The 27,501-nt window shown below is 38.6% G+C and overlaps 1 protein-coding gene across 1 annotated transcript in view; it reads right to left on the bottom strand.

Annotated features, from left to right (window-relative positions):
* The window catches only part of LOC149286005 (proprotein convertase subtilisin/kexin type 5-like), a 352,398-nt gene that overhangs the window by 142,518 nt on the left and 182,379 nt on the right, over positions 1–27,501 (bottom strand). The window contains exons 9-10 of the mRNA XM_089494526.1: positions 25,248–25,348; positions 793–896 (exon numbers count right to left, since the gene is read on the bottom strand). Coding sequence (XP_089350652.1) covers positions 793–896; positions 25,248–25,348 — 205 coding nt within the window. The remainder of the gene's footprint in view (positions 1–792; positions 897–25,247; positions 25,349–27,501) is intronic.

Genomic DNA, 27,501 nt, shown 5'->3' with positions numbered 1-27,501 from the left:
TAAAACACACACACCATATAAAAGCCTGCCTGGCATGATTATACATTAAAAACCTACTTGAATAAAAATGTCTTCACCTGAAGGCAAGAGGGACCTAGCCTCCTATGGAACTGAGTTCCAGAGGGTGGGAGCAGCCACCAAGAAGGCTCTCTCTCATGTTCCCACCAAGCGAGCTAGTGATGGTGGCACAACTGAAAGAAAGCCTTCCCCCATAAAATCAACTTTTACTTACTTTGTTCTCACATGTAAAAATGAAAAAAAAAATCAACTCCTCCTCCTCCTTATTGCATTTTTGGACTTTTTGGTGAAAATTTCACAAAGGATTTTTGGAAAAATCATGACTTGTTGAATCTCAACTCATTGAATCAGTGGAAATTGAAATCAACACTTAGGTAACACACAAGTTTAACTGATTCAACAGATCTATTCTAGTTAGGACAAACAACTGGATTTACACCTTTAACTTCACATTTCTTTTCCTGAGCATAGAAGCTAATGGAATGGCAATTTTGTTTTCTTGAATTAATGCTTCCTTTAAGTTCTGCTCAATCTTACCTAAGGCACAATTATTCGCAAATGGCTCATGAAGCCACAGGGAGGCAGAATTAATAAAGGTTTGATCTTGTGGTCTTGTTTATAGTATTAATAGCAACAAAAATTAGCTGCAAAATCTCTAACTGGCAGGGCAAACATTTACTTTCTGAAAATAACCAGAAAAATCCTGTAATGTAAAAAATAAAATTACATTCTTACTCTTCTAACCAGCAGCATTGGTTTTCTAGTCATACTTACCTTTGTAACCAGCAGCATTGGTTTTCCAATCATTAGCAATCAAATGTCCTGCCCGTGAAGTCCTTACAATGATATGCTGTATATCTCTCCATGTCAGTAATCGACTACAAAAAGACAGAAAAAAACTAGTGTTATTTCATCAAAAAAAGAAAGCATGGGGATAATGAGAGAGGCTTATACTAAAGCAAAGAGGAGAAACCCTTTTCAATATATTGAAAACAATAAAACATTTTGTTAAATTATTGTGCTCCTACTTCATCATTTTCAGGCACATGATAACAAGGATGTAGAGATTCACATCAGACAAAGATTATTGCATGACCTTTTAAAGGAAGAAGCATTTATGATAATATCATCCTTTTGACAATATACCATCATTTAACTGTATAGTAAAAAATAAACAGAATTATATATTTCATCAATACATTGATGTTCACGTTAAATTGATGCATATCTCAATAAAGTCAATTGTAACACTAAAATACCCTTAAATGAAATGTGGATCATGCTCATGGTAATTAAGGACCTAATTATGTTTCTTTGATGCATTGAATCTTCAGAAAAACTATAAAAGAAGTTAATGGGTCTCCTTATGGGTGCTTCCAGGAAGAGAAGGGAAGTTAGTGTGTTAATATGCTAAAATCTAGTTTGATTATGTTGATATTAGAAGGAGAAAGATAGTTACGGTAATTTTACTTTGGTGCTTAAATTTGTATTATATTAGCATTTCTACAGTGATCCCATCCATGATTTTACTTTCCTCCTAGTCTCCATTTTTAACTTTTGCAAGAAGGAAAAGAACACATTTTTCAACCGCTCCTCCTGATCTCTCTTTCTCTCTCTCTGATTTACCTTCTTATCGCTCTATTTCCCCCCTTTCTTTAGCTTATTGATTTTCACATGGATTCTAGAAAAGTAACAATTAGGGTTCTATGTTATTATTTAAAGCTTCAAATCAACTAAACCAGCACATCTTAACCTATCAAAGTGGGTAACTCCCTCATTTTTATTCCAATGTGGCATGACCCAATGCCATAGTTGTGTCATTAGCTACAGCTGTTTATTTCATGGAAATTTTCTCAAAATGAACAGTTAATGGTTTGGGAACTTGCACATGTCCATGAACTACCACTGTGAGTAATCATATTCTGATTATGATTAAACAAAGATATCTATAAATATTTGCATTTATTAAAATATCTGATGATATAAATTTTAATTACTCATCTATGCATGTAATTTATTCTGCAGTACTTTTATATTCCCATTTGACAGCATAGACTATTGCCAATTATGTAAATGTACTGTACTGTACTGTACTGTACTGTATATTTATTAATATACAGCTGGGTGGGATCTAAACTTTTAAACTTGGGCTGCTGCTGTGGGAGGAGCTAGAAGCCTAACTGCAAAGCAGGCTGGGGGAGATGTGCACCTAGCAAATTTTTAATTTTTCTTGTACAGTCAAGGAGGTTTTGGAGAACAGAGGAAAAGCTGACCTGAGAACATTGTTGGAGGCAGGGCTCCTTTAATTTTCCACATTTTCTTTCCCCTTTTTTCCTTAAGGGGCTTGTGGGAACTTTGCTGAGAGGAAGTGCATTAGAAACTTGCCTCTAACTAGCTAGTAGCCAGGAGTGCTGTACATAACTAGAGTCCCAGGTGACTGAGCTCTTTAACAGAGGCCCACATGGGTTCTTTACACTGGCGTTTAGCAGGGAAAGCCCACAGTCTTGTTCAGTGCCTCCTTAAGACTTTTCAGTATGGACACTGAAGGCCCTGCTGCAGTCACCTGCAACACTTGTGGGATGTTTGTATTCTTGCCTAGAGATGTGAGGAACTTCACCTGCACTAAATGCAAGCTGGTGGCCCTCTTAGAAGTGAAAGTACAGCAGCTGGAGGCCCAGGTAGCTACACTTCAGCATCATAGGGAGCAAGAGGTTTTCCTGACCAGAACGGACCAGATGGTCCTGAACGGGAAACACACAGAGAAGGTTGCTGGGGAGGAGGAGGTCACAGAAGTAGATGGTTGGAGGAAAGTCACATACAGAACTAGGAAAACCAAGGAACGTTCTGGGAGATTGCAGCTACAGAATCAATTTGAATCTCTGTCTGTCATCAGAGATGATGAGGAAGAGCAGCATGGACAGACTTCAGGTACAGAGCAGGGGACCCTGGAGTACCACCAAAGGGAACAGTCGCTGCTAAGCCTCGGAGGAGGCATGTGGTGGTCGTGGGGGACTCCTTGCTGAGAGGCACTGAACCAGTGGTTTGCAGGCCTGACAAGATGTCTCGGGAGGTGTGTTGTCTCCCTGGGGCAAAGATCCGTAATGTGACAGAGAGGCTGACAAGACTTGTCAAGCTCACTGACCATTATCCCTTTCTTTTGGTTCATGTGGGAACCAATGATACTGCAAGGCACAGACTTCAGAATATCATAAGGGATTATGAGGTTTTGGGTAGGAAGTTGAAAGAGTTGGATGAACAGGTTGTCACCTCATCTCTTCTTCCAGTTGAAGGGCATGGTCCAGGAAGGGAGAAGAAAATAGTGGATGTAAACAACTGGCTCAGTAGATGGTGCCACAAAGAACGGTTTGGATTCTTGGACCATGGGCTGTGGTTCCATGAGGAAGGACTTCCAGCAAGGGATGGGTTGCATCTCACGCCAGTTGGCAGAAACATTTTTGTCAATAGTCTCAAGAATTTGATCAGGAGGGCTTTAAACTGAGTTATGTGGGGGAGGGAGACAGCAGGGATGGAGAAAATAACCAAACTGTCATAGAGGGAACAAGAAAAACAGTGCAAGGACCCAACAGTGGGAGAAAAAAAATGTTTGCACAGGCAGCAAGTAAAGGGAACACATGGTCTTAAATGTATCTACACTAATGCACAGAGTATGAGAAATAAGCAAGACGAACTTGACCTCCTAGTACAACAAAGCAAATATGATATAATAGGCATCACTGAAACCTGGTGGGATGAGTCTCATGATTGGAATGTAGGAATAGAGGGGTATAACTTTTTCAAGAGAAATAGGCCAAACAGGAAAGGAGAAAGAATAGCACTATATGTCAGGGACATTTATACCAGTGAAGAGATCCAGGACATCGATCCTGGAAGCCAGGTGGAGAGCATCTGGATAAAAATTAAAGGGGAGCGAAACAACAAGGATGTTATTGTGGGAGTCTACTACAGACCCCCAAGTCAGATGGAAGAATTGGATGATGCCTTTCTAGAACAGATGAGCACACATTCAGAAAGGAGAGATGTAGTAGTGATGGGTGACCTCAACTATCCTGATATTTGCTGGAATTCAAACTCAGCCAAATCCTCAACGTCTAGCAAATTCCTCACTTGCCTTGGAGACAGTTTCATTGTCCAAAAGGTGAAAGAGGCAACAAGGGGGGCAGCTATTTTGGATCTGATCCTAACCAACAGGGATGACCTAGTTAATGGAGTGCAAGTGGTGGGATCCTTAGGTGGAAGTGACCATGTTCTCCTGTCAGTTTGTTATACAGTGGAAGCCAGGCGTAGTCAGACTCGCATTCTAGACTTTAGGAGAGCAGATTTTAGTAAACTTAGAGAAATACTGGGGGTGATCCCATGGTCAGGAATACTAAAAGAGAAGGGAGTTCAGGATGGATGGGACTTTCTCAAAAGGGAAATACTGAAGGCACAATTTCAAATAGTTCCAATGAGGAAGAAAAATGGGAGATGTCTCAAGAAACCAGGATGGATGACTAAGGAACTTTCAACTGAGCTAACTTTTAAACAGAGCATGTATAAGAAATGGAAAAATGGGGAAATCACCAAAGAGGAATTCAAACAAATAGCAAGCACATGTAGGGGTAAAGTCAGAAAAGCTAAAGGGCAGAATGAACTCAGACTTGCTAGAGAGGTTAAAAACAATAAAAAGGGCTTATTTGGATATGTCTGTAACAAAAGGAAGAAGAAGGAAATGGTAGGGTCACTCCATGGAGAAGATGGCAAAATGCTAACATAAGACAGAGAAAAGGCAGAATTACTCAACACCTTCTTTGCCTCAGTCTTCTCAGAAAAGGAAAAGAGTGCTCAACCTGAGGATAATGGAGCAGAAGACAGAATAGGGAAATTTCAGCACAGAATAAATAAAGAGATAGTAGAGGAATACCTTGTTAATCTAAATGAATTTAAGTCTCCAGGACCAGATGAACTACATCCAAGGGTATTAAAAGAACTGGCAAATGTAATATCGGAGCCACTGGCAATAATCTTTGAGAACTCATGGAGAACAGGAGAAATCCCAGCAGACTGGAGGAGGGCAAACGTTGTCCCCATCTTCAAAAAGGGAAAAAAAGAGAATCCCAACAATTATCGTCCAGTTAGTCTGACATCAGTTCTAGGAAAGATTCTGGAGCAGATCATTAAACAGAGAGTCTGTGAACATCTAGAAAGCAATGCCATAATCACAAAAAGTCAACATGGGTTTCAGAGAAAGAAGTCATGCCAGACAAACCTGACCTCTTTTTTTGATAAAATTACCAGCTTGTTAGATGAAGGGAATGCTGTGGATATAGTATATCTTGATTTCAGTAAGGCCTTTGACAAAGTTCCCCATGGCATTCTTGCAAACAAGCTTGTAAAATGTGGGCTAGACAAGGCAACTGTTACATGGATTTGTAACTGGTTGACTGGCCAAACCCAAAGGGTGCTCAACAATGGCTCCTTTTCATCCTTGAGAGAAGTGACCAGTGGGGTCCCACAAGGCTCTGTCCTCGGCCCAGTGCTATTCAACATCTTTATCAATGACTTGGAGGACAAAATTGGGGGAATACTTATCAAATTTGCAGATGACACCAAACTAGCTAATACCCGAGGACAGGATCATAATTCAAGATGACCTGAATAGACTAGAAAGCTGTGCCAAAGCTAACAAAATGAAATTCAACACGGAGAAATGTAAGGTACTGCACTTAGTGCGGAAAAATGAAATGCTCAGGTATAGGATGGGCGACACCTGGCTGAATGAAACTACATGTGAAACGGATCTAGGAGTCCATGTAGACACAAGTTCAACATGAGTCAACAGTGCAACACGGCAGCTAAAAAGGCCAATGCACGCACGCGCGCACACACACAGACTGGTAACAGTAATATGGATCCTAAATGGGGTTCAGAATCATTTATTGATGTTGCTAACCTTGAAAACCAAATAATTCAAATCATTTCACTTGAAGTACTCTTGAGTAAGTAACTTGAGTGATCTGACCAAACCTTGTAATACTCAGCCTTTAATGACTAACAAAAAGCATTAGTAGTTTTGCAAAGATTCAAACAAACTGGAATCAGCTGATTATTCTAAAATTTATTGGCTCTTTAGCACTGTCTGTCCTTCAAAGAATGAATAACATAATAAGTAACATAATTCTGGGGAAACGCTGAAATTTCAAGTAAGGTCAAACACTTTCACTGGCAAATGCGTTTAAAAGGTTCTTACATTTGTCTCAAATTTGAACTGAATGCATACTTTTCCAAGAACAGAATTAGGCTTGAGATACATATAGACTCTGCATGTTTTACAATTCCAGTGAAACTATCTAACATCAGTGCGAAATGGAGCAATTTTTAACCACTCTGACAGCAATCACTCTGGGACCACAGCAGGCCGCCACCAGCAGTCTCAAGCCTCCACTGGCAGGAGAAGGGTTTTTTCACTCCATTTCCAGCCAGCTTTGGACTGTCTTAGGCAGCCTCAACACAGTTTCTGTCCACTTCAGGGGCATGCATTGTCTAGATGCCGCACCTCTGAAGCGGACAGAAGCTGATTTATTTGGCCCATCTGCTTTGGGCCATCAAGAATTTTCTGGTATTTTTCATGTGCAATTTCTTTGCTATTTTTAATACTAGTGGTAACAGTTTTATGCATTCCAGTCCAGTCCTTTCAATGAGGGGAACAATAAAATGAACCACAGAAGATTTAATTAATGTTTGGTTTTTAAAAGATGAAAATGAAACAGGAAGAACTGGAAGCTTAAAATACCTGTTATTACTTACAAGCCTTCTACCTGTGAACACTTTACCATATGACCAGTTAATGATGTGCAAATGCTTTCCTATTCCCATTGATATAAGTGACCACTGCTCTGAAATTGTCCTATTGTGGTTATAGCAAACATTCAAAAATTGGACAGAGAATCAGCTGGGCAGACAGAAGAAAAGCATAACTTTTTTTATTCAACATACAGATTGGTATTTGCAATTTTCATAATCCATTTTAATATATTCCAGACAATGCTGTCTGATTAACAGCTTGGCTTTTTGAAATGTTGCTTGTGTACATATTTTGTGCAAATGATCAGCTATTTTGTGATGTAGATTAAATCCATTAGATTGTCTACATGCAAGTCAGCCTGGAGAAATAAGTGCTTTGTGGTCCTGCTGTGCTGGATGTGCTTCTTTGCTTTTAGCTATGCACATAATTAAGATGATAAACTTCCTATTCAGGGAATTGGAACTGGAACTGGAAGCTGTGAACATGTAGAAATTAATGCATATATTGATTCCTTTTATGTCAAACTTGGATTTCATTATGCAACTAAAGATTGCACTGTCCAATCATGATTTTAATTACACAATTGATTATTATAACCTGAACTTGTACTGATGAAATATTTCTGCACCATACTCTATTCAAGATTAGACCAGAAGATATGGAATCATACATACTGAACTGTTCTAGCCAATGAGATAATTACATATTCAGTAAGTCACAGAATGATAAATGTTACAGAAAGAGGGAAAAAGGGTCTCTGAATGTAATTTTAAAAATCCTTTCTATTATTTATTTTATAATGAAGAGTTTTGAACATTAGAAGAGAAATACTAATTACTTAAGATTTTAGTCAGGAGCCCAAAAAGCTAATTCACATTATGTTATTATGAGTGGGGGATTTTTTAAAAATGCATTACGTAAATCATTAAGCTAAATGAATGAAGTAATAGGAGAACCTGTGTGGCACAGTTATTGTTTTTGCTTCTTTAAACTGATTGATTTTCTTTAAATTGCTTTCCCCAACCTTGCAGTTGTCAGATGGCTTTGACTACATCACCATCAGGATTGTTTACCAGATACTTTGAATTATTTGTCTGACAAGATTGTTGCCAGCTATGTTGGACTGTATGTTTGTCAGCCACTTAAAAGATGTTACCAATCTGTGTCTACTAAGGAGAAATAACATTATATAATAACATTATTGTGGATTTGTGAGATGTATATTTTTACAGTTGCCTTTTTGAACTGATTGTATATGTGGTATTAGACATTTTTGGTTGTATTCTGCCCATATTGACCTTTCAGTATAACATGTGTTCAAGGTGCATGTTTTTTTCTCTCTGTTTCATAGAGTGTAATTTTGACATTATTTATTGCAGTTTTTTTGGTATTTTTCATGATATCATTTTGACCTTGTTTACACCACTGCTTTCTATTATATCCTTTTGTTTCCAATACAGAAATGCAAAAAAAGAAAAAAGAAACTATATTCTATATGTGTTATGTTTTCTTTTCTTGCATTTCTTTGATTTGCAGTCAAAGAATCGCAAGAAAAGAAACCATAACACACACACAGTCAACATCAATTATCATCAATTATATATGTGTTATGTCTTGTTTTTCTTTTACTACAATCCAATGGGTGTGGATGGTGGGATTTGTAGTTCAATTAATCTAGAAAATATCAAGTTGTAGAATACTATTCTGAAGCATGATGTGTAACAATGTGGCAAAACTATTTTATCACTAATCTCCATTTCTCTTGTTTCACCCCCCAGTGCATACCCTAGGCCACACGTATGCTATTCTCTCACAGAACACTGAAGGGCTAAATTCAATTACTACTTCCACCTACAGTAGATAATTTGAAAGGAATAAGACTATAGTTTTGTTTTCAGTGGTCAGTACACTCTGGAGGTGACCTGAAGTACCTTGGCTCTGCAGCTGCCCCAACTACTTCTGTTAATTGGTCCTCTATTTCTGTACTGCCATGGATGTCTGCATGGGCATCCCACTGAGACACCTAGTGTTTCAGCTGCCATCATAGGTTACTCACTTCTGAGGTAAGAACAAAGTGCCAAATGATGAGCACAAGGCTGGCTGCCTTACTCTGACCTCAGAATGAGTGACCTGCAGTGGCGGTGGACATGCTGGGTGGCTCAGTATGACATCTGTACAGACAGCTGCCATGGTGCAAGAACAGAAGATCCAGAATAACAAGTATATTTAAAAACCATTTTATGTGTAACTTCAAGTTCTGACTTATGGTGACCCTAAAGAGAACCTATCATGGAATTATCTGGAACTGAGAGGGTCTAACTCACCTAAGGTCACCTAGCAGGTTTTCATGGCTGAGCAGGAGTCCTATGCTCAAATCACTGCAACACACTTCTGGTGCAGAATGTGCCAGATGTCATCTGGACCACTTGCACAGAACTGGCGTTTTGGACTTACGTCATCCATACAGAGCAACACCAGAATTGTGGTGCTGTGGGAAATGTATCTTTTAGCCCATGCAGACTTGGCCTATGCAAAACAATACTAATTCAAGTCCCACTGATTCACTACTGCTACTCTAGCTGGAACTAGCAATTAAAATTTATCCGGATATTTTTATTCCAATTATGGTAGACTGATCTAATGCAATACTGAAGGATTCCAGTTACATTTATACATGCAATGAGGCACTGCTTTTATGAGGAAGCGTTAAAATGAACTAGTCCTGACAAGTAATCTACATGTAAATGCAATATTTTAATATATAATATCTCAGCATAAAATTCAAATAGCTTCAAAAAGCCATTTTTTTTAAAAAAAAAATAAAGTTATTATATTCTCAACCCAATCACATAAATTTATTTTATATGTTTTAATGGGGTTGGACATGACAACAGGAATGGTTAGTTGCAACTGCTTGTTGCTATGTTATCACTTGAGGATACTGTGTTGTCTAATAACTTAACATACCAATGATATGTTTAACATTACTGTTTTAATATTAATTAATAAACATATAGTGATTAATATATTCCACATTAACTGCTTCCTATTGTGATTGCTGGGAGCACTAATCTTTCTCAATCCAAATAACTAAAATATTTAGTGCTGGGGTTGAGGTGGATACAAGCTGCTTGTAACGTGGGGTCAGACTATGCTGTGACTAATTTCTCAAAAAGTATGTTGGGTATTGGCAAGTTTCCAAATTTAGTCAACACAGGGATTTTAATTCAAGTGTTTGTTTTCATGCTGTTCTTCTCATATAGGTCTAGCAGGGAGCCTGGCAATACCTGAGAAAATCAAAACTGAGGAGAAGCACAGTGCCAGAAACAAAGAGAAAAATTTAGGCATCAAAAGACCCTGCCAGCTAACACATGCTATTCCTTTCACTTCTCCATAAAGTCACCAAAACTGCTACTGAGAATCTAAGGCCGGGATCCAATGCTTTAGTTCTGCTGGATCCCACTGCTTCCAGCAGAATAAACAGTCTCCCATCTTCTTTCACCCTCTCCTTGGTCCATCATTACCATCATCAGTGTCTTTGTGGAGAACTGAAAAAAAGCCTTGAAAAAACCAGTCAGTCAGTCAGTCAGTCAGTCAGTCAGTCAACCTTTATTAGGCATACAACAACAACATACACTTACAATAAAGCTTCAGGATCGTTATTAAAATTTAAGACATAATCTTGTTGCCTCCACCAGAAAATTGCCTATTAGCCTGGTTATATGCGAGTTTGGATGTTCCAATAAGTATTACACTGATAACACATCCAAACAGATATTCAATTCCACTAACCTTCTTAACAGTTTCCCCCTTGGAATTATATACAATGGACAAAGCAATACAATATGACTGAGAACATCTGCAGCTTGTTCACAGTGATATACACGATTAAAAAATGGGGTCTGCAAATATCTGCCAGCGGTCACATTTGAGGTTCAATCTTGCAAACAAAAAGGACTGGAACTATTAGGCCTGAAATGTATCTTAAATCAAATCCTATAAATCATCAAGCAGGTTTCAGTCTGAAGAGCATTCAATCCCAGTTCTGCATAGAGAGTCAGATGGTGTACACATGGAAGTACAGATAATAGTCTCCTGAAAAAAATGTCTCTGCAAAGGTTCCATCTCCTTATTAAAGGCTGGAATCCAGGTGAATATGCCATAAAGTAATTGCGGACTTAATTTGGCTTTGTAAATTTTTAAGGCCGCTAGAATATCCTGGTTGCCTTTTTTATAATAAAAAGATTGTATAACCACCAACAATCTTTTTCCTGTTTGTATTACTTTATCTCTCTGTTTACTCCATTGCCCGTTAAAATGAAAAAGGATACCAAGCTAAGCATACTTTTTGACTTGCTCAATTGTTTGATTACCAACCTTCCACGTTCTCGGTACAAATCTCTTAGAAAATACCAATATTTTGGATTTCTCAAAGTTTACCAGTAGGTGAAATTTGTCACAATATTCAGAGAATCTTTTCAAGGCTCTTACCATCCCCACCTGAGATAGAGAGAGTAATAAAGTATCATTGGCATATTGGAGTACATAAAGTCGATGATTTCCCAGTGAAGGTGGGTGAGAATCTACTGTGGTCATAAAGGCAGTTAGATCAGTCACAAATAGATTAAACAGATATGGAGCCAACACACAATTGTGTCCGACTCGTATATCAGAGTAGACAGGGTCTGTTAATAGGCCCGATTCAGAAAATTTTACTCTATAATGATTATTTGTATGGAGTTGGCTTAAAAGAAAGAACAATCGAGGATCTATATTAAGCCTACCCAACTTGTCCCAATGTAAAGGCCAGTGAATTAAATCAAAAGCAGCCTTCATTCCTCGTAAACAAATACCTGTCACGCCCTAAAGGTAAACTTGAAAAAAATCTATGAGTGAACAGGAACATTACACAAATATGTATGAAGTGATAATGGACAGTAGAGTTCTAAAAAGTGGCCATGATGAATTCTGATTCCAAAATGCCAGTACCTCATTCCTAATCTAAGTCCCTTCTGTTACTATCAAGCTCATTTGAGAATTAGAACAGTGAAGTGAAAGACACATAATGAAAGACAAATTTCCCCAGGAGTATTTGCTCCAACATTTCCAAATCTGCAGTTTTTTTCAAGTTCTAGTGTTGTGTAGGTAACTATGAACAGTAACTGTAGAAGAATTCTAGAGAACTGTGCCAAATTAGATGACTTGAAGAAATTCCAACACAATCTATTTCTGTTGCCATTTATCTTTTGACTACAATCTTTCTTATTGAGGTAGTTTATTAATCAATTTGGCTGATTTTGTGTGGCTTGCCTGGTGTCTCTTGACTGCAACCCCCATCAGCTTTAGGCCATAGTTAATGGTGAAAGGTGGGGGCAGTTGTCCTTCAACAACATCTGGAGAGCCACAAGTTGTTCAATCCTAGACATTATCAATTTCCTCATATAGATCTCTTCTTGATCTGTGCATATTTGTCATTAACAGGATGTAAATCAAATTCTGCTTTGCTTGTGTTTTGTTTGATACATAAACATGGAAATGCACATGTTGTCCCAGCCAAGAAGCAAAAGTTGTTGCAGTAAGAACTCTCTTTCCTTTCCTGTAAGTAAAACTCTCCATAGCTCTTGTATTATAGCATTACATATAGCCTCATATCTATATTCTCCAGTTTTGTGTTGGTGATTTCAGTGGAACTGGAGTTTCTACTAGAGATTAGTTAGATTAAAAATATTTCCATGAACTTCAGTTCAAAGTGAATCTAAGGCAACAGCATCATCTGGTGCCCATTGGGAAATCATCTAATTACTCATGTATTCAGTGTTTTCTTAAATGGCATGAGAATAATTAAATTTCAACATAAAACTTATTGCTGTACTGTTGTACCAATACTTATTAAATTCATTTATATTCTCTATTCTATTCCCCCCATATTTTCATGTAGCCTCATATTTTAACTGCACATTAATCACAAATGGATAGCACAAATGAGACATTAAGAAAATGGTGCTGGTGGGTGTGTATCCCCCGTGTCTCTGTGGGTATCTCAGTGATTAATGCCAGGGAAATATGTGGAGGGAGGGAGGATATATCCATTCACTGTAGAATGTGTATGTATGTGCCTTCAAGGCAGCTGTCAAGTTATGGTGACCGCATTAAATTCATATGGTACCAAGGCCCAAAAACTATTGTTAGTTCCAACTAGAATAGACTAATTAATTGAACTGAATTTACCTATGCTGATTCACCACTAAAGAATTGATTCAATGGGTCTACTCTAGTTATCTACTCTAGTTGGGACAAAGCCACTGAATGCCATCTTATATTTCATTTTGGAAAATGTCTTAGAATGGGGCTGCGGTATGAGGCTTTATTGTTGTTTTCTTACTCTGGTAAGTGGCTAGACTGCTCATGTTGCCAAAGACTTGCATGCAAATATCTTTATACAAAGTAATCCTAGTAAAATCTTGTCACGTTGTCCCTCATCCCAGTCATTTAAACGTGTTATGTCTTGAATTCTCTTACAGAGGCCAAAGGATTTCTGAAATATAAACTGAGGAGGTATGTGTTGTTCTTGATTTCCTTTCTTTCTACAAGAATGTTAAAAAAGTAGAGAGATGTCACACTGTAGTGCTGGACACAGACAGGAGACAAGGAGGAATAGCAACTTGGAATAAGCAGTTCCTGTGAAGAGGAAGTGGTTCACATTTATCCTATTATCTCTTTGTTGTCCACCCCTCTATGGTAGGCTACCACCTCTGCTTCTGAGGGAAACAGAATATTGTTTCCTGTTCTATTCAAATTGAGAAAACATGTGATACATTCAATTATCAGATTTTATAAAAATAAGCTTCTAGATTGCAAAAAGGATTCCAGCTTGTTAGGAAAAATATATTGAAAAATACTGAATTCAGATATCATGAGGTAATCATTCAATGAAAAGCAGAAGTTTGTGCCTACTCTTCTTCTGATGCGGATCTCCACAAGCAGAAGTTAGGGGAGGGCACATAATGGCTGAGGATTGCTGTTGCATGTGCACATAGCACTAGGACAGGGTGGGAAAACGTGGCTCCATGGGTCACATGAAGTCCCCTGTCTATTTTCTGCAACTCCTCAGTGTCTCAAAATAAATTAAAATTAAAGCTAACTGATATTAGCAATGTGTTTTGCAGTTGAATTTTGGTGTAAAATCACAGCTAGTCTATCTACTGAGCAGCTGTGAGGGGAGTGATTTTTAGGTGGCTGTTTAGTGTGTTCTGTAAGGGTGGGTGACTGCTGCCCCTCCATTCTACCCTGATTCCTCAAAGCAGGAGGCAAAGAGAAAGATACCACACTGTTATAGTGCTATTGTTCCACTATTACTGTTATGCCTGCCTCTGGTGGAATCCTTGGATTTGCAGTTTAAGAAGAGGCATTTAGCATTTTCAGCCAGAGAGTTCCTAGGCCTCACTAAATTACAAACCCCAGAATAACACAGGAGGCAGCCATTGCAGCAAAGTGGAATAATAGCACTGTAACAGTGTAGTGTGGTATTGTCAGAAGTTGAGATGCATAGAGATGGCTGCTTCCCAACTGCCTGGCTTGGTGGGTCTAGAGAACCAGACTCTGTGGGAGGGGAAAAGTCACAAAACACATGAGGTTTTCCTAGTCATCCTTGCCTTCAGAGAGCCACATGCTGATGCCATCATCCTTTCCTTCTACCCAAAGTAGGAATGGGGAAGAATTGCTTAGTTTGTAACCTATTCCTGAAACATATACATAACTCATATGCAGTCATCTTTTTGGTAGTTTTCAGCATTTTACCGTGAAGTGTGAAGTTATCTTTTGCAATAAAAAGTTTACAAAACTGTGTACAGTTTCTTCAAAGTAAAGTGTACACAAGATGAGTTAGTGAGCTTAAGCACAAAATATGTAGAGAAGGGTAAGCAAATGTTTATGCAGACTTCCAAAACGTTGCAAACTGATAAAGGAAAGGATGAAACAAGCTTCAGAAAATTAGGAATAGATAGATTAATCCATCTTTGATTTAAATAAGTCACGTCCCAGAATAATGTTTTCACTGATCATTAGTATAGCTTTAGAAGGAAAAATATATTTTCAAACACTGACTGACTGACACAATTAATTTTGCTGGTGATATGGGTTTCAAACCTGCTTTTCAGGATTGTGTCACATGTTATTCTCTCTGTCAAAAAGCATATACATTAGGACAACTCACTTTGAAACTATAGATGACAATTTCCCCCCTTCATGTAGCATGCAGTGATAGCTCATTGAAGTGCGTAGTGATAGCTCTTTTATAAAGCCACGAAGAACAAAGTAGTTGGATAATATATCAAAGTTGCATCCTTTCTCTGTGTTAGTCACTAATGCAGACAGGAGCTCATTAATCTTAACTGATTTAGCACCCAGTCCCCCAAAAGATGGTTATTAACTTCATGTTAAGTCTCTAGAAGGCACAAAAATGTATTACGACTAGTAAACAAAACTAATAGATAACTGGCCACATTTAAAAAATGAAACAATCTTCTTAGGCAAAACGAAAGAAAGAAAGAAAGAAAGAAAGAAAGAAAGAAAGAAAGAAAGAACCCCCACATGCTTATTGCCTTTGGCTTATGCAAGCCAGACAACATTTAGTATAAAATAAAGGAAAATGTGAAAAACTCTGAAACATGGAATTCTGTAACTGGCTACAAATAAGAAGATATAGCAAATATTCAAATTATTATCCCACCCTTCAATATTTTCAAAAATATCCATTAAAATTGAAAAGTTTGAGATAGACAAAGTTTGTAATTATCACATTACACTTCTGCATGTAGCATTTGGAAAAACATAGGGAGAGAATATAATGAGAAAATGTGTACAGACCCTGTTTTAAGGAACCCAATGGAAAAAGTGCAATTGACCCAATGTCAATGCAATTGGCATAATGTGATGACAATGTATGTATGCCGTTTTTCAATCTGCACAATGGTCTAGGTTTGATTTCATCATAGAAAAGGAAGACTGAGATCATATATGATGGGCTGAAATGTGTAAATTTAAGTTGATGAATCTATGTTGCTGAGACAATATGCAAATGGTACAGAACTCCGATGATGTGCAACTGGATACTGCAAAAGATGTCTTGCTGTGCAACAAGGGCTCTCAGAGCACAATGGGGCACAGGCTACTCATTACCTTCCATTCCCCTCTGTTTTTAATTAGGAGTGCTCCATGGCTCTGTTTGGGTATGTTGTCCTTTTCTCTTTGTGCTGTCATTGCACAAGGACAGCATGTTCTGCAAAGTGCCTTCCTGTTGTACATCACAACCACTATGCATAGCCACACTGCTTGCTCCATTTGTGCAATGGTCCCAGTGGCATTTAGCTATGGCAACACTCACCAACAGGCAATCATTATGCAATGGGAATGCAATCATTATGCAATGGTGCAATTATGAACTGTACAGTTGTAAGTTGGTTTACAACATCATAAATTTCCAAAATGATGTCAGCCAAAAATATAAATAACTACCATATACAGAGAGCCCTTGCTTTATGCAGGGGATCCATTCCAGACTCCCCCGCTTAAAGCAAATACTGCCTATGCTTGGGTCCCATTTAAATGGATGGTGCACGCCCCATTAGTCCCTATGGGACATGCTGCCCCTTCTCCCTGTGTGGCTTTCAGCATATGCCGAAAGCCGCGTAAAGTGCGCCTGCATATGACGCAGGTGCACTGTATACTCATCTACAATTCTGAGTCCAAAAATTGACCCAAAAACCTGAACTGATTTATCCACAGGTCAATGTACATACTGTAATTTAACTCATATAGAAATGGAACATCCTCTGATGAAAAGCAAGGGTGTAATATGCCCTGGAAGCACTGACCACCCTCTAGTCTCTCATCCATACGGCCTTTAGTATGAGCACAAACAGTTATGCCTGATTGAATTTTGTACCGTATATACTCATGTATTAGTCGACCTCATGTATAAGCTGAGGGCAGTTTTTGAAGCAAAATCATGGATTTTGATATGACCCATGGATAAGTCGAGGGCATGTTACAAAAGATCTAAAGGGGGAAACAAAGCACCACTTCCCTCTCTACATCTCCCTCTTTGAACCTCTCTCAAGGGTCATAGTATCAGCATGGGGAAACAAGTCTGGGTGTATACACACACACACACACACACCTCTTTGCATCAGCATTTCCAGGCTCATGGCTTGCAAAAAAGAGAGGATACCAGCCTTGCTTTCTCCCTGCCTTTAACCCCAGCATTTCCAGACCTATGGCTTGCAAAAAAGGGGCACCAACCTTGCTTTCTCCCTGCCTTTAACCCCAGCATTTCCAGACTCAAAAAAGAGGACACCAGCCTTGCTTTCTTGCAAAAAAAAAAAAAAAAAAAGAGGACACCAGCCTTGCTTTCTCCCTGCCTTTAACCCCAGCATTTCCAGACCCTTGCAAAAAAAAAAAAAGGGGGGGGGAGGGGGCACCGACCTTGCTTTCTCCCTGCCTTTAACCCCAGCATTTCCAGACCTATGGCTTGCAAAAAAGGGGCACCAACCTTGCTTTCTCCCTGCCTTTAACCCCAGCATTTCCAGACTCAAAAAAGAGGACACCAGCCTTGCTTTCTTGCAAAAAAAAAAAAAAAAAAAAAAAGAGGACACCAGCCTTGCTTTCTCCCTGCCTTTAACCCCAGCATTTCCAGGCTCATGGCTTGCAAAAAAAAGAGAGGACACCAGTGTGTGTGTGCTGGGGGTTTATGGAGGCCATGTGCCCTGGACTGGAGACTGGCATGGACAAAGAAAGGGAGAGATTTTAGCTACAGGAGCTGCTCCAAGGTCAAGAACTCTTTCCAGGAATTGACCACAGATATTCCCCTGCTTCTTCACCAGAGACATAGCTTCACATACACACAAACATGCAACCCTCATTCCCACCATGGTTGTAAAGGCTGCTGGTTCCCCTTCTCTTTCTTGCACAGCAACACTTTGACTCAAGGCTCCCTGCTGCCCCTTCCCCCCTCATTCCCCCTTGGATATATCCACTGCCCCCTGGGGGGCATATCAACCACTTTGGGAATCACTGGTTAGACAAATCAAGAATAGTTCAAGTGGGATGGACTGGCTTAAAGATTTTTTCAGGTTAGCAGTCTCAGATCTGACCCTCCCCCATCCTTCTCACTAATATAACTAGGAATTTACTTAGGGGGAAAAAAAGATATATCCCCTTCCCACAGATTATTATCACAGTCTTTAAACCTTCTTAATACAGAGGTCATTTTTAACATTTTGAAATCCAAGCACACCCTGTAAATATTTTCACCCACCCCAGAGCAAAAACCTGAATAGATTTCCCCTCATCTACATATAAAGCTTTTGTAGTAATATAACATTATGTACTAGCTCAGTGGTTAAGACACTGACTCTGACGAATGCAAGACTGGCAGGTTGGCAGTTTGAAGCTCAAGTGCCACATGACGGAGTGAGCTCTCGTCACTAGTCCCAAACGTCTGCCAACCTAGCAGTTTGAAAGCATGTAAAAGTGGAAGTAGATAAATAGATACCACTTTGGTGGGAAGGTAACAGCATTTGGTACAGTCATGCTGGCCACATAATCAGAGAGTCATCTTTGGCAATGCTGGCTCTCTTGGCTTAGTAATGGAGATGAGCACCAACCCCTACAGTCGGACATGACTTGACAACCTTGTCAAAGGTGAATACCTTTACCTTTACCTTTAAAATAAATTTAAAAATATACACTCAGTTATTAATTTACTTAAATTTCACTCTTCCAATATAAGCATAAATCTGTCATATTTTTTCTAATATAAGTAATTACCTTAATGTTTATTATAATATATTGACTTTCACACAGACTTTTCCATGTCTGGCGGTAACACACCTCAGTACAGTAATTTTATTCACTGATTTAAAAAACCATGAGATTCCTACTGATCCCTCTCTTAAGATCCCATTTGGTTTGGTTTGGTTTCTTGTACATGTATAACATAGATTGGAAACTACAGGTTTCTTTTTTTCTTGTCACAATATACTGCTATAGTGCTATTATTCCACTTTCAATTGCTGTGACTGCCTGCTGTGGTATCTGGGGATTTGCAGTTTATGGAAGGGCATTTAGAATTTTCAGCCAGGGAGCTCTTAGGCCTCCCTAAACTAAAAGTCCCACAATTCTACAGAAAGCAGCCATAGCAGTTAAAGTGGAATAACAGTGTGGTGTATTATTGATTTCTTTTTGCAGCAAAGTAGACTAGTCTCCATGAAAGAGAAGAAACCATTCTTCTATGCTATGTGAAGAGTGATTGACAGTACAATCCACATCTGTCTACGTTTGAGCATTCAGAGAGACTTACTCTAGCTAAGTACTGTAGAACTGAAGACACAGAGTGCATCTGCACTATAGAAATAATGCAGCTTGACACCAGTTTAAATTATGCATCTCCACCCTATGGAATCCTGGGATTTGTAGTTTTACAAGATTTTAGTCTTCTCTGCCAAAGAGTGCTGGTACCTCACAAAACTACAATTCTCAGGTTTCTGTAGGATGGAGCCATGGCAGTTAAAGTGGTGTCAAGCTGCATTATTTCTACAGTGTAGATATGTCTATAGATTCAATGTGTTGAATCCTTACTTGGCAATAAACTCACAGAGCACAGTGGTTCATACATCTGCATACACATGAATCAGACTGTACTGTAAGTGGCTTTCTAAATATTATATAATGCCATTTTACATTTCTGCTCAGCCCAGAGTTTTAACATATTCAAACCCCTCTGCACTGTAGCTTTTCTGTTGTCCAATTTGCTTGTAAAAAGACCACTCATAAAAAAGTATTTCAAAAATGTTGGAAAGACTCATATTCCAAAAAAACATTTTTCCACTATAGTTTCCACAAAACTTCATCACCAAAGGTCACAAACTGAACATAACACAGCTGCCTGGCTATTCCACAAGTTATCCATCACTCAGAGGCTAAGAAAAACTTATTTGCTGCAGCTTAAGATAAATCCAAATCCAATGATTCATCCAAAATTCACATTCTAATTTAATAAACACTTAGAATGTAATTTACAGCTAAATGAGAAACAAATTCTTCATATTCTATGGAGAATTAACACATTTGAATGCCTTCCAATCTCTTAAAAGATTTCAAATAATGTTGTTTAGCCATTGCTCATTAACAGTAGAGATAAAACAACAGTCCTCACATATCCTCAGGGTAGTATATACAATCTACAATATTCATGATGACATAGTCAATATGCATACCATAATATTATGGGGTGGGCAGACTGTGGATCATAGACCATATGCAGCCACAAAGACATTTTGAAAGCCCTTGGGGACCCCAAGACCAGGGCAATAAAACCCATCTCCAACAAAACCACACTGGAAGCAGTTGCACCTTCCTTGTCACTATTGCTTCTCTCTTCCCTTGCTTTCACATGGTCTGCTACACCTACCTGGGGTCAGCAGTGTCCCTCTAGCAGTAAACACACCTTACATCCTTTCCTGCCAAGACAACAGGTATTTCAGTCTCAAGATTTCAGGTGAGAATGTAATACTATTCATGCCAACTTCTACTGCCATGACAAAAAAAGTCTCACCTCTGATAAACTGGAAAGCTACCTTGACGGTCTCTTTTCAGCCCCCTAGGCAGGTTTGGTGGGCATTTGTGGTGGGGGAAGATGCTTAAGGTATGAGTTTGAATGAGCTTTATTTATAGCTTGTTGCTTTGCTTCTGCCAGTTCATGAGAAACAGAAAAGCCTGCCTTTTTTTACAGTGGCTATATTTGATTTTGTGAAATATCCCTGCACGTAACGCTGCTGAGATATGTATCCTGTTTGTATCCTCATAATCAGTGTTTACAAGACCAAGGACTTTACCAACTAAGAAATGAATGGGGAAACAGATTAGGAAAGTAGTGGCTTTCTCCATTCCTTTCCTCATGACATTGTAGCACTTCCACTCTCTTCCTGAGGGAAATGGTTGCAGAACAGGAAAAATTAATTTAGCAAAAGGCATGTTTTGATGACCTTCTCCCCCTGGGAAGAGAACAGAAATGCTACAACATTATGTGGAGCTGCTATGTCCCTGACCCATTTTGCCTTTCTTTTCTTGTGAGGTAAAGTCCTTAACAGTGGCACCCCTCTGGGTGTCACCTGCTGCAGGGGGCATGGTTTCTGGGGGTGGGACTTCTAAGGATGGGGCCAAAAGGACAAAAGGCAGCACAGGGCAGAAAGAAAGCCTGTGCACTCTACTTCTCACCGGCTCCATCCTGGGCAGAAGGTCTAGCCAGCTTTCCTCCCCAACTGTGTAGGGTGAGCACTCACACCTCAATGACTTTTTGCAAGCCTGCAGATTGGTGTTGGCTATCTAGGTGCAGCATTTTTAAGCCACTGTATTTTCTAAGCAGTTTCTATATTCATCTGACAAATTTCTAAGATCAGATAGAATCTGAAAGGGATGAGTTACTGTGGTTACCAGCAGCTACTTTGTCAGAATCCTACTGAAGCAATATAGTGTTTCAGACAGCTTTTTATTTATTCATTTATCGTTGAAAATTGTTGTAAATTCTTCCCCTTCTCTCTCTCTCTCTCTCCACACATACACACACTTTGCCACAAATCAAGAGAACTGTGAAATGGGGGTGTTTTGCCTCAAAGTTATGTTTTTCCTCTTTAAATGTTTGGAATGTGTGTGAACAGGTAGAATTACACAACTGTTTTCATGTGTACCTGTCCAAAAAGGGGGGTGAAAAAGAACAGGGACAGACAAAAGTAAAGTGGGAAATATCACTGTAAAATAAGTGGGTAATGAGTATATGCACATAAAGAATCTTAGGCAAAGAATATCTGTTTTTAACAAAAGAACCAGATGGGATAAATTTTGCTTTATGTATAAGTATGATAAGTATGCTTTATTATTAGCAAGTTCTGGCTTGTTGCAGAGGAAAATACAGTTGCTTTCCACTATAGTATTTTTTTTATTTTTCTTCCTTTCAATCCATTCATGTTTCTTTTTTAAACAAAAATTAGAACACACAAACACACACAGAGTCTAAATATCTTTGAATTTCATGACCAATTGCCTATGCCAAGTGACCCTTTGATAAACTGACTGATTTATGTAGATCCTGAAACAATTCCTAAATACTAGGAAATATCAAGCAAATCAGTGTAAATAGTATGATAACCATATTAGTGAAAGCTTTTCCTAAAACTGGTGAGGAAACAGAAGGTGAAATATTGCAAAAGCCCAGAGAAGCAGTATTTTCTGAGCAAGGCAGAGATGTGCCACGTTACTTAAATATGAATAAAAACTACACACACACACACACACACACGAAAATATTAGCCTCACGCCACTGGCTCTGAAGCTGTCTAGCTGCAGGAAGCAGAGACATGTTCCTTCTAGATTATATCTTCTTTGTGAAATATTCAGTATTTAAGCTGCAATGTAGGCTAGATCCATATGAGGGCTGTATCCCAGCTCTAGTGCACAATACCCTGCCTCAGTTTGACCCAGTTAATGCCACACTCATCTGTTTTAATTCAAACTCAAACCAGTTTTGAAAGCCACACAATTCCCCCATCCTGAAGTCACCTTGATACAAAAGGACATTTCTGCCACGTTCATTGCATCTGATTGTTTTAGGTCACACAAACACAGCAGCTGCAATGTTTTGTTTTTGTTCCTACCATGTATGCAGATAACCTGATATCCACATAGCCATATAAATAAATAGTCTTTCTTGCTCTGCCATCATTCTTACCACCTACATACAATCTCTTTGGATGGCATCTATAGTTGGGAAGTTACCATGACCATACCTGATCAGTTACCTTAGTCCTCACATGTGTTACCTCAACCCCCATAATGGCACAATCATAATGGAATGGAATGTACAACATCTGTGAATGCTCAAGTCCCATTATATATAAAGTAGTAGTAAAATTGTGTCCCTTACATAAAATCAAGGTTTGCTTTTTAGATTTTTTAATATATATATATATATATATATATATATATATATATATAAAAGCTGTGGATGGCTGAATACATAGATGCAAAATCTGTGGATATTTAAGGCCAACTGTAATAATCTTCATACACATTCATTGTCTCTTACTGTGAAACTGAAATGGAGCTCACACTAGAATAGTTCCTGTCAGATTTTGCCTTACTGCAAAAGTCCAGTTTCTTCCCTGCTCCATGAGATACTGCTCCCTTTCCCCCCTCAGCTCAAAAGGACATCTGCCATTCTATAAAGTGAAGCCATATGGTAAGCTTAAATGCAGTTTTGCAAAGGTATTCTACACTCGGTATGAGGATATACATCCATCTGCATACAAACACTGATTTTTTTCCCCAAAAAATGGTAACAGCACACTTGCCAGACATGGCTATAAGCAAGGAAGATAACCTTCTGTAGTGGGAATGATCAAGTGATCACTTGGCCTAGGTAATCACCCACCAGCCTATCCAGTCCTTCAACCACCCCACATCCCTATTCCACCCCAATCCTGATTTGGGGTGCAGAGGACATGTTTCAAAACCTGTGCTTTCCAAGAAATAGGAGAGTAAATAGGAATTGTTTAAAATTGCATGAAAGCCCTCAGGCATCTAAAAGAAGCACATTCATTTTAAAACTGGAGGAACATTGTGTGTTCAAACAGGACCGGAACTGAAGTAAGGACAACGTACTCTGCTAGTGTGCATCCTGCCTTAGTCTCATCAAATGCATTTCTCACTAGTTAGTATCTCGGTTGCTATCCATCTGCTACCTATCTAGTTGTGCAACTGCCAATCTATTGGATAATGTCACAAGTATCACTGATGACTAGAAGTGTAGTTCCTGTTTCTCATTTATTGAAAAGCTTTCACCCCATGTTTCTGAATAGTTTACAGATCAGTAGTTTATCTTATGCAATCAATGAATTTATGTAATGTTTTACCATATTACTTATATCTAATGTAAGAAAATAGATTGGACCTTTTATAAACATTGAGTCTGTATAAAGGAAAAAGCATGAATTATTAATTATAAAGAGTGAAAGCCTATACCTACAGAAATCAACAAGAATATTACAACTGATTCTAATGGACTAAGATTACAGCATTTATTAGCCTCTTCATGAAATGGAAACTTCTGAGTAAACTTGGTTAGGATCTGATTACAGTGTGATTGGAATCTTAGTTTTTACCTAACCCAAGGAAAGCACATCATGTCAAACTGTCTAACATGAGGCAGATATAACAACAACAACATTCATTAATAATTCACAATAAAGAGAGAACATACCTCATGATGTTGAAAAAGTTAGCAAATACATCTTTCCATCATCTTGAGGCAAGTCCTCTTTATACTGAATGATATTAATTGTAACAATACAGAACAATATCCCACTGTGTCTGTTCACTAGTGGAACAAGTGCCACTAGAGAAACCAATTGTAAGCCCCAATCACTGTATTGTGAAGGGGAGGCACACAAATGTACATTTCTATGAGCAGTTCTGCTTAAGGCAGGTGATGCTGGATATAGCCCTTACAATATACAGGTTTAAGGAAAGCACAGTATACGGTTGATAACCATATTCTGCCACAGTCATTTATTCACATATGCCTTTGCAGAAGAGGTAGGAGAATAAGTGATTTAGTTATTTCCTATATAAATTATTTCCATTTAAAAACTGTCATAGTTTAATGGATGTCTGAATTGATTTAATTTTCTCTTCTTTCCCTTTCCCCCTTGGCATTCCATCTTTTTGGATCATAAGATTGTAGATAAGGACTATCACATTTTTAATCTGTATACAGTGCTTAGTAAATTTTAAGTACTTTATAAATAAGCAGCATCAGCATGTGGAATTTCAGACCCACAGTAGCACAGATTTATGATTTGGATGCTCTCATATTTTAATGGTTGCCAGTACAACAATAATATGATCGCAAAAAAAAATTAATTAAAGAGGTATTCATAAAATTATACAAAACATAAAATGTTGGCACATATACATTAGATTGTAAAAAATGAAACCGTGTGAATATTTTAGTACTGAGACAATATATTTAGTATTGAGATAATATATTTAAAAAAACTAATTACAGCAGAAAAATTGATGTACTTAGGACAACACCAGCTTTTCAGCCGGAGTTTCTTATTGTCTCTTATTCAGTTCCTTATGTATTTTACATGATTACTTATTCATACCTTGTAAGTTCAACCTAGCAGTCTGAAATTTACTGGATGCTGGTCTAGAAATAAAGGCCTCAAGTCTAATGATACCAAACAAGACAATTTAACCTCTGTCAGTTCTTACCAGCCAGAACAGAGAGAGAGAGAGAGTGTGTAGGGGAAGAGATTAGGGAGGCAGTTCTGCAGTGCTTTCATTAAAAAAATAATCATTCAAATCTTACTTTGCTTCCAGTGCCAATGCAATAATTCCTGCGGCCATAGGTGCAGATGCTGAAGTACCTGTATGGCTGTCTGTACAACGTTGCCTTAGGTCTGTAGTGATCTGGAAAAAAAGGAAGGGACATAATTAGGAACATAACTGCAAGAGTCAAAACATGCTTCAGTTGCTTGAAAAATTTATAGGCATGTAGAATTTTTTTATTATTATTACTGAGCAGGTAAAACAATCTTAGAATCATAGAATCATAGAATCATAGAGTTGGAAGAGACTGCAAGGGCCATCCAGTCCAACCCCCTGCCATGCAGGAAATCCAGATCAAAGCATCCCCGACAGATGGCCATCCAGCCTCCGTTTGAAGACCTCGAAGGAGGGAGACTCCACTACACTCCTAGGAAGTGTGTTCCACTGTCGAACAGCCCTTACTGTCAGGAAATTCCTCCTAATGTTGAGGTGGAATCTCTTTTCCTGCAGCTTGCATCCATTGCTCTGAGTCCTAATCTCTGGAGCAGCAGAAAACAAGCTTGCTCCCTCCTCAATATGACATCCTTTCAAATATTTAAATAGGGCTATCATATCACCTCTTAACCTTCTTTTCTCCAGGCTAAACATACACAGCTCCCTAAGGCGTTCCTCATAGGGCATGGTTTCTAGACCTTTCACCATTTTAGTCGCCCTCCTTTGGACACACTCTAGTTTCTCAATGTCCTTTTTGAATTGTGGGGCCCAGAACTGGACACAGTATTCCAGGTGGGGCCTGACCAGAGCAGAATATAGTGGCACTATTACTTCCCTTGATCTAGACACTATACTTCTATTGATGCAGCCTAAAATTGCATTGGCCTTGTTAGCTGCCGCATCGCACTGTTGACTCATGTTCAACTTGTGGTCTACTTGGACTCCTAGATCCCTTTCACATGTTGTCTACTTAAGCCAGGTGTCCCCCATCCTATATCTGTGCATTTCATTTTTTTGCCCTAAGTGCAGTACCGTACATTTCTCCCTGTTGAAGTTCATTCTGTTAGCTGTGGCCCAGCTTTCTAGTCTATTCAGGTCAGAATAGACTAGATCTTGGTCTGGACCCATTAAAGCTAGAATATAACTGTAAATTATTTGCCTCCCAGAGTAGCAATGATATTTGAAGCAACAAGTTAATTTGAAAGCCATAGAATGAGTGGCAGGTGGGAGCTGGAGGTCCTCTCAGTCTAGTTCATAAACAAACAAACAAAACCCTGAAGAATCAAAACAATTCTGTAAAATATATTAATTCAAAAAATGAATTTCAAACTACAAATTACTGTAAGAAAAACATTATTGAAATATAAGGAAGGGGGATCAAGAATGGATACAAATTACCAAAGGAAGGTAAAATTTTATATCTGTTACAAAAATAAGTAAGAAGTATAGTGAGCTTTTAAACCTATTGCCTGAGGGAAAATGTACAAAGCTGTTAAAACAATAATGTGGAATAGGAACTGAAAAAAAAATAAAATAAATGAAACTGCCAACAGAAATGTTAAGAGGGAGCCAAGATGGGATTGTGCCATAGGAGCTGAATAATGTGCATGCTAGAATAACTTGGAAGTCAGAATAATAGTTCACAGGGAGAAAAATAACGTGAAAAGCAAATTCTTGCTTCCTCAACAATGGTCAAGAACAAAACAAGCACTGCAAGCCAAGCTTAGTGTTTTGCATTCATGGAAATTATCAGACGGGGGAAATCGGGGGGGGGGGGGGGATATTCCCAGTAAAGTAGCGTGGTTGCATTGAAGATTGTCAGACGACCTCATGCTTATTCAAGACATAACCACCCATGAAGAACCAGCAATGCTAGAGCAACAAACCACTCACAGGGAAGTCTCATGAATGGGTTGTGGCTGAAGCATTGCTGGTTTTTCATGGGTTAAGTTCTGGATAAACATGATGTGTCTGAAAATCTTCAGCATGATCGCACTACTTTTGCCAGGAATATGCCTTTTACTCCTGTCTTTTTTTCCCATCAGATAATCTCCCATGTCTACTCAAGGTGCTGATATCTGACACAGAAGAATATAAGAGGGCACATAGAAGAGGGAAAGGATAAAACAGAACAGTCAGACAGAAAGATATGTAGAAAATTTAAGAGTGAAGGAGAATGGAGGTGACAAGGAGGCACACATATAATGGGAGAATTAGCTGAGAAAATGAAGATGAATTTGAAAGACGAAAGTGGGGGATTAAAAGGGAGCCTGAAAGTAACAGGATTCATAAAATCTGAG

This window comes from Sceloporus occidentalis, unplaced genomic scaffold (assembly GCF_023333645.1).
Source record: "Sceloporus occidentalis isolate IW3139 unplaced genomic scaffold, rSceOcc1.0.p SCAF_73, whole genome shotgun sequence".
Taxonomy (NCBI): domain Eukaryota; kingdom Metazoa; phylum Chordata; class Lepidosauria; order Squamata; family Phrynosomatidae; genus Sceloporus; species Sceloporus occidentalis.
This window is presented reverse-complemented; position numbering and strand designations above follow the sequence as displayed.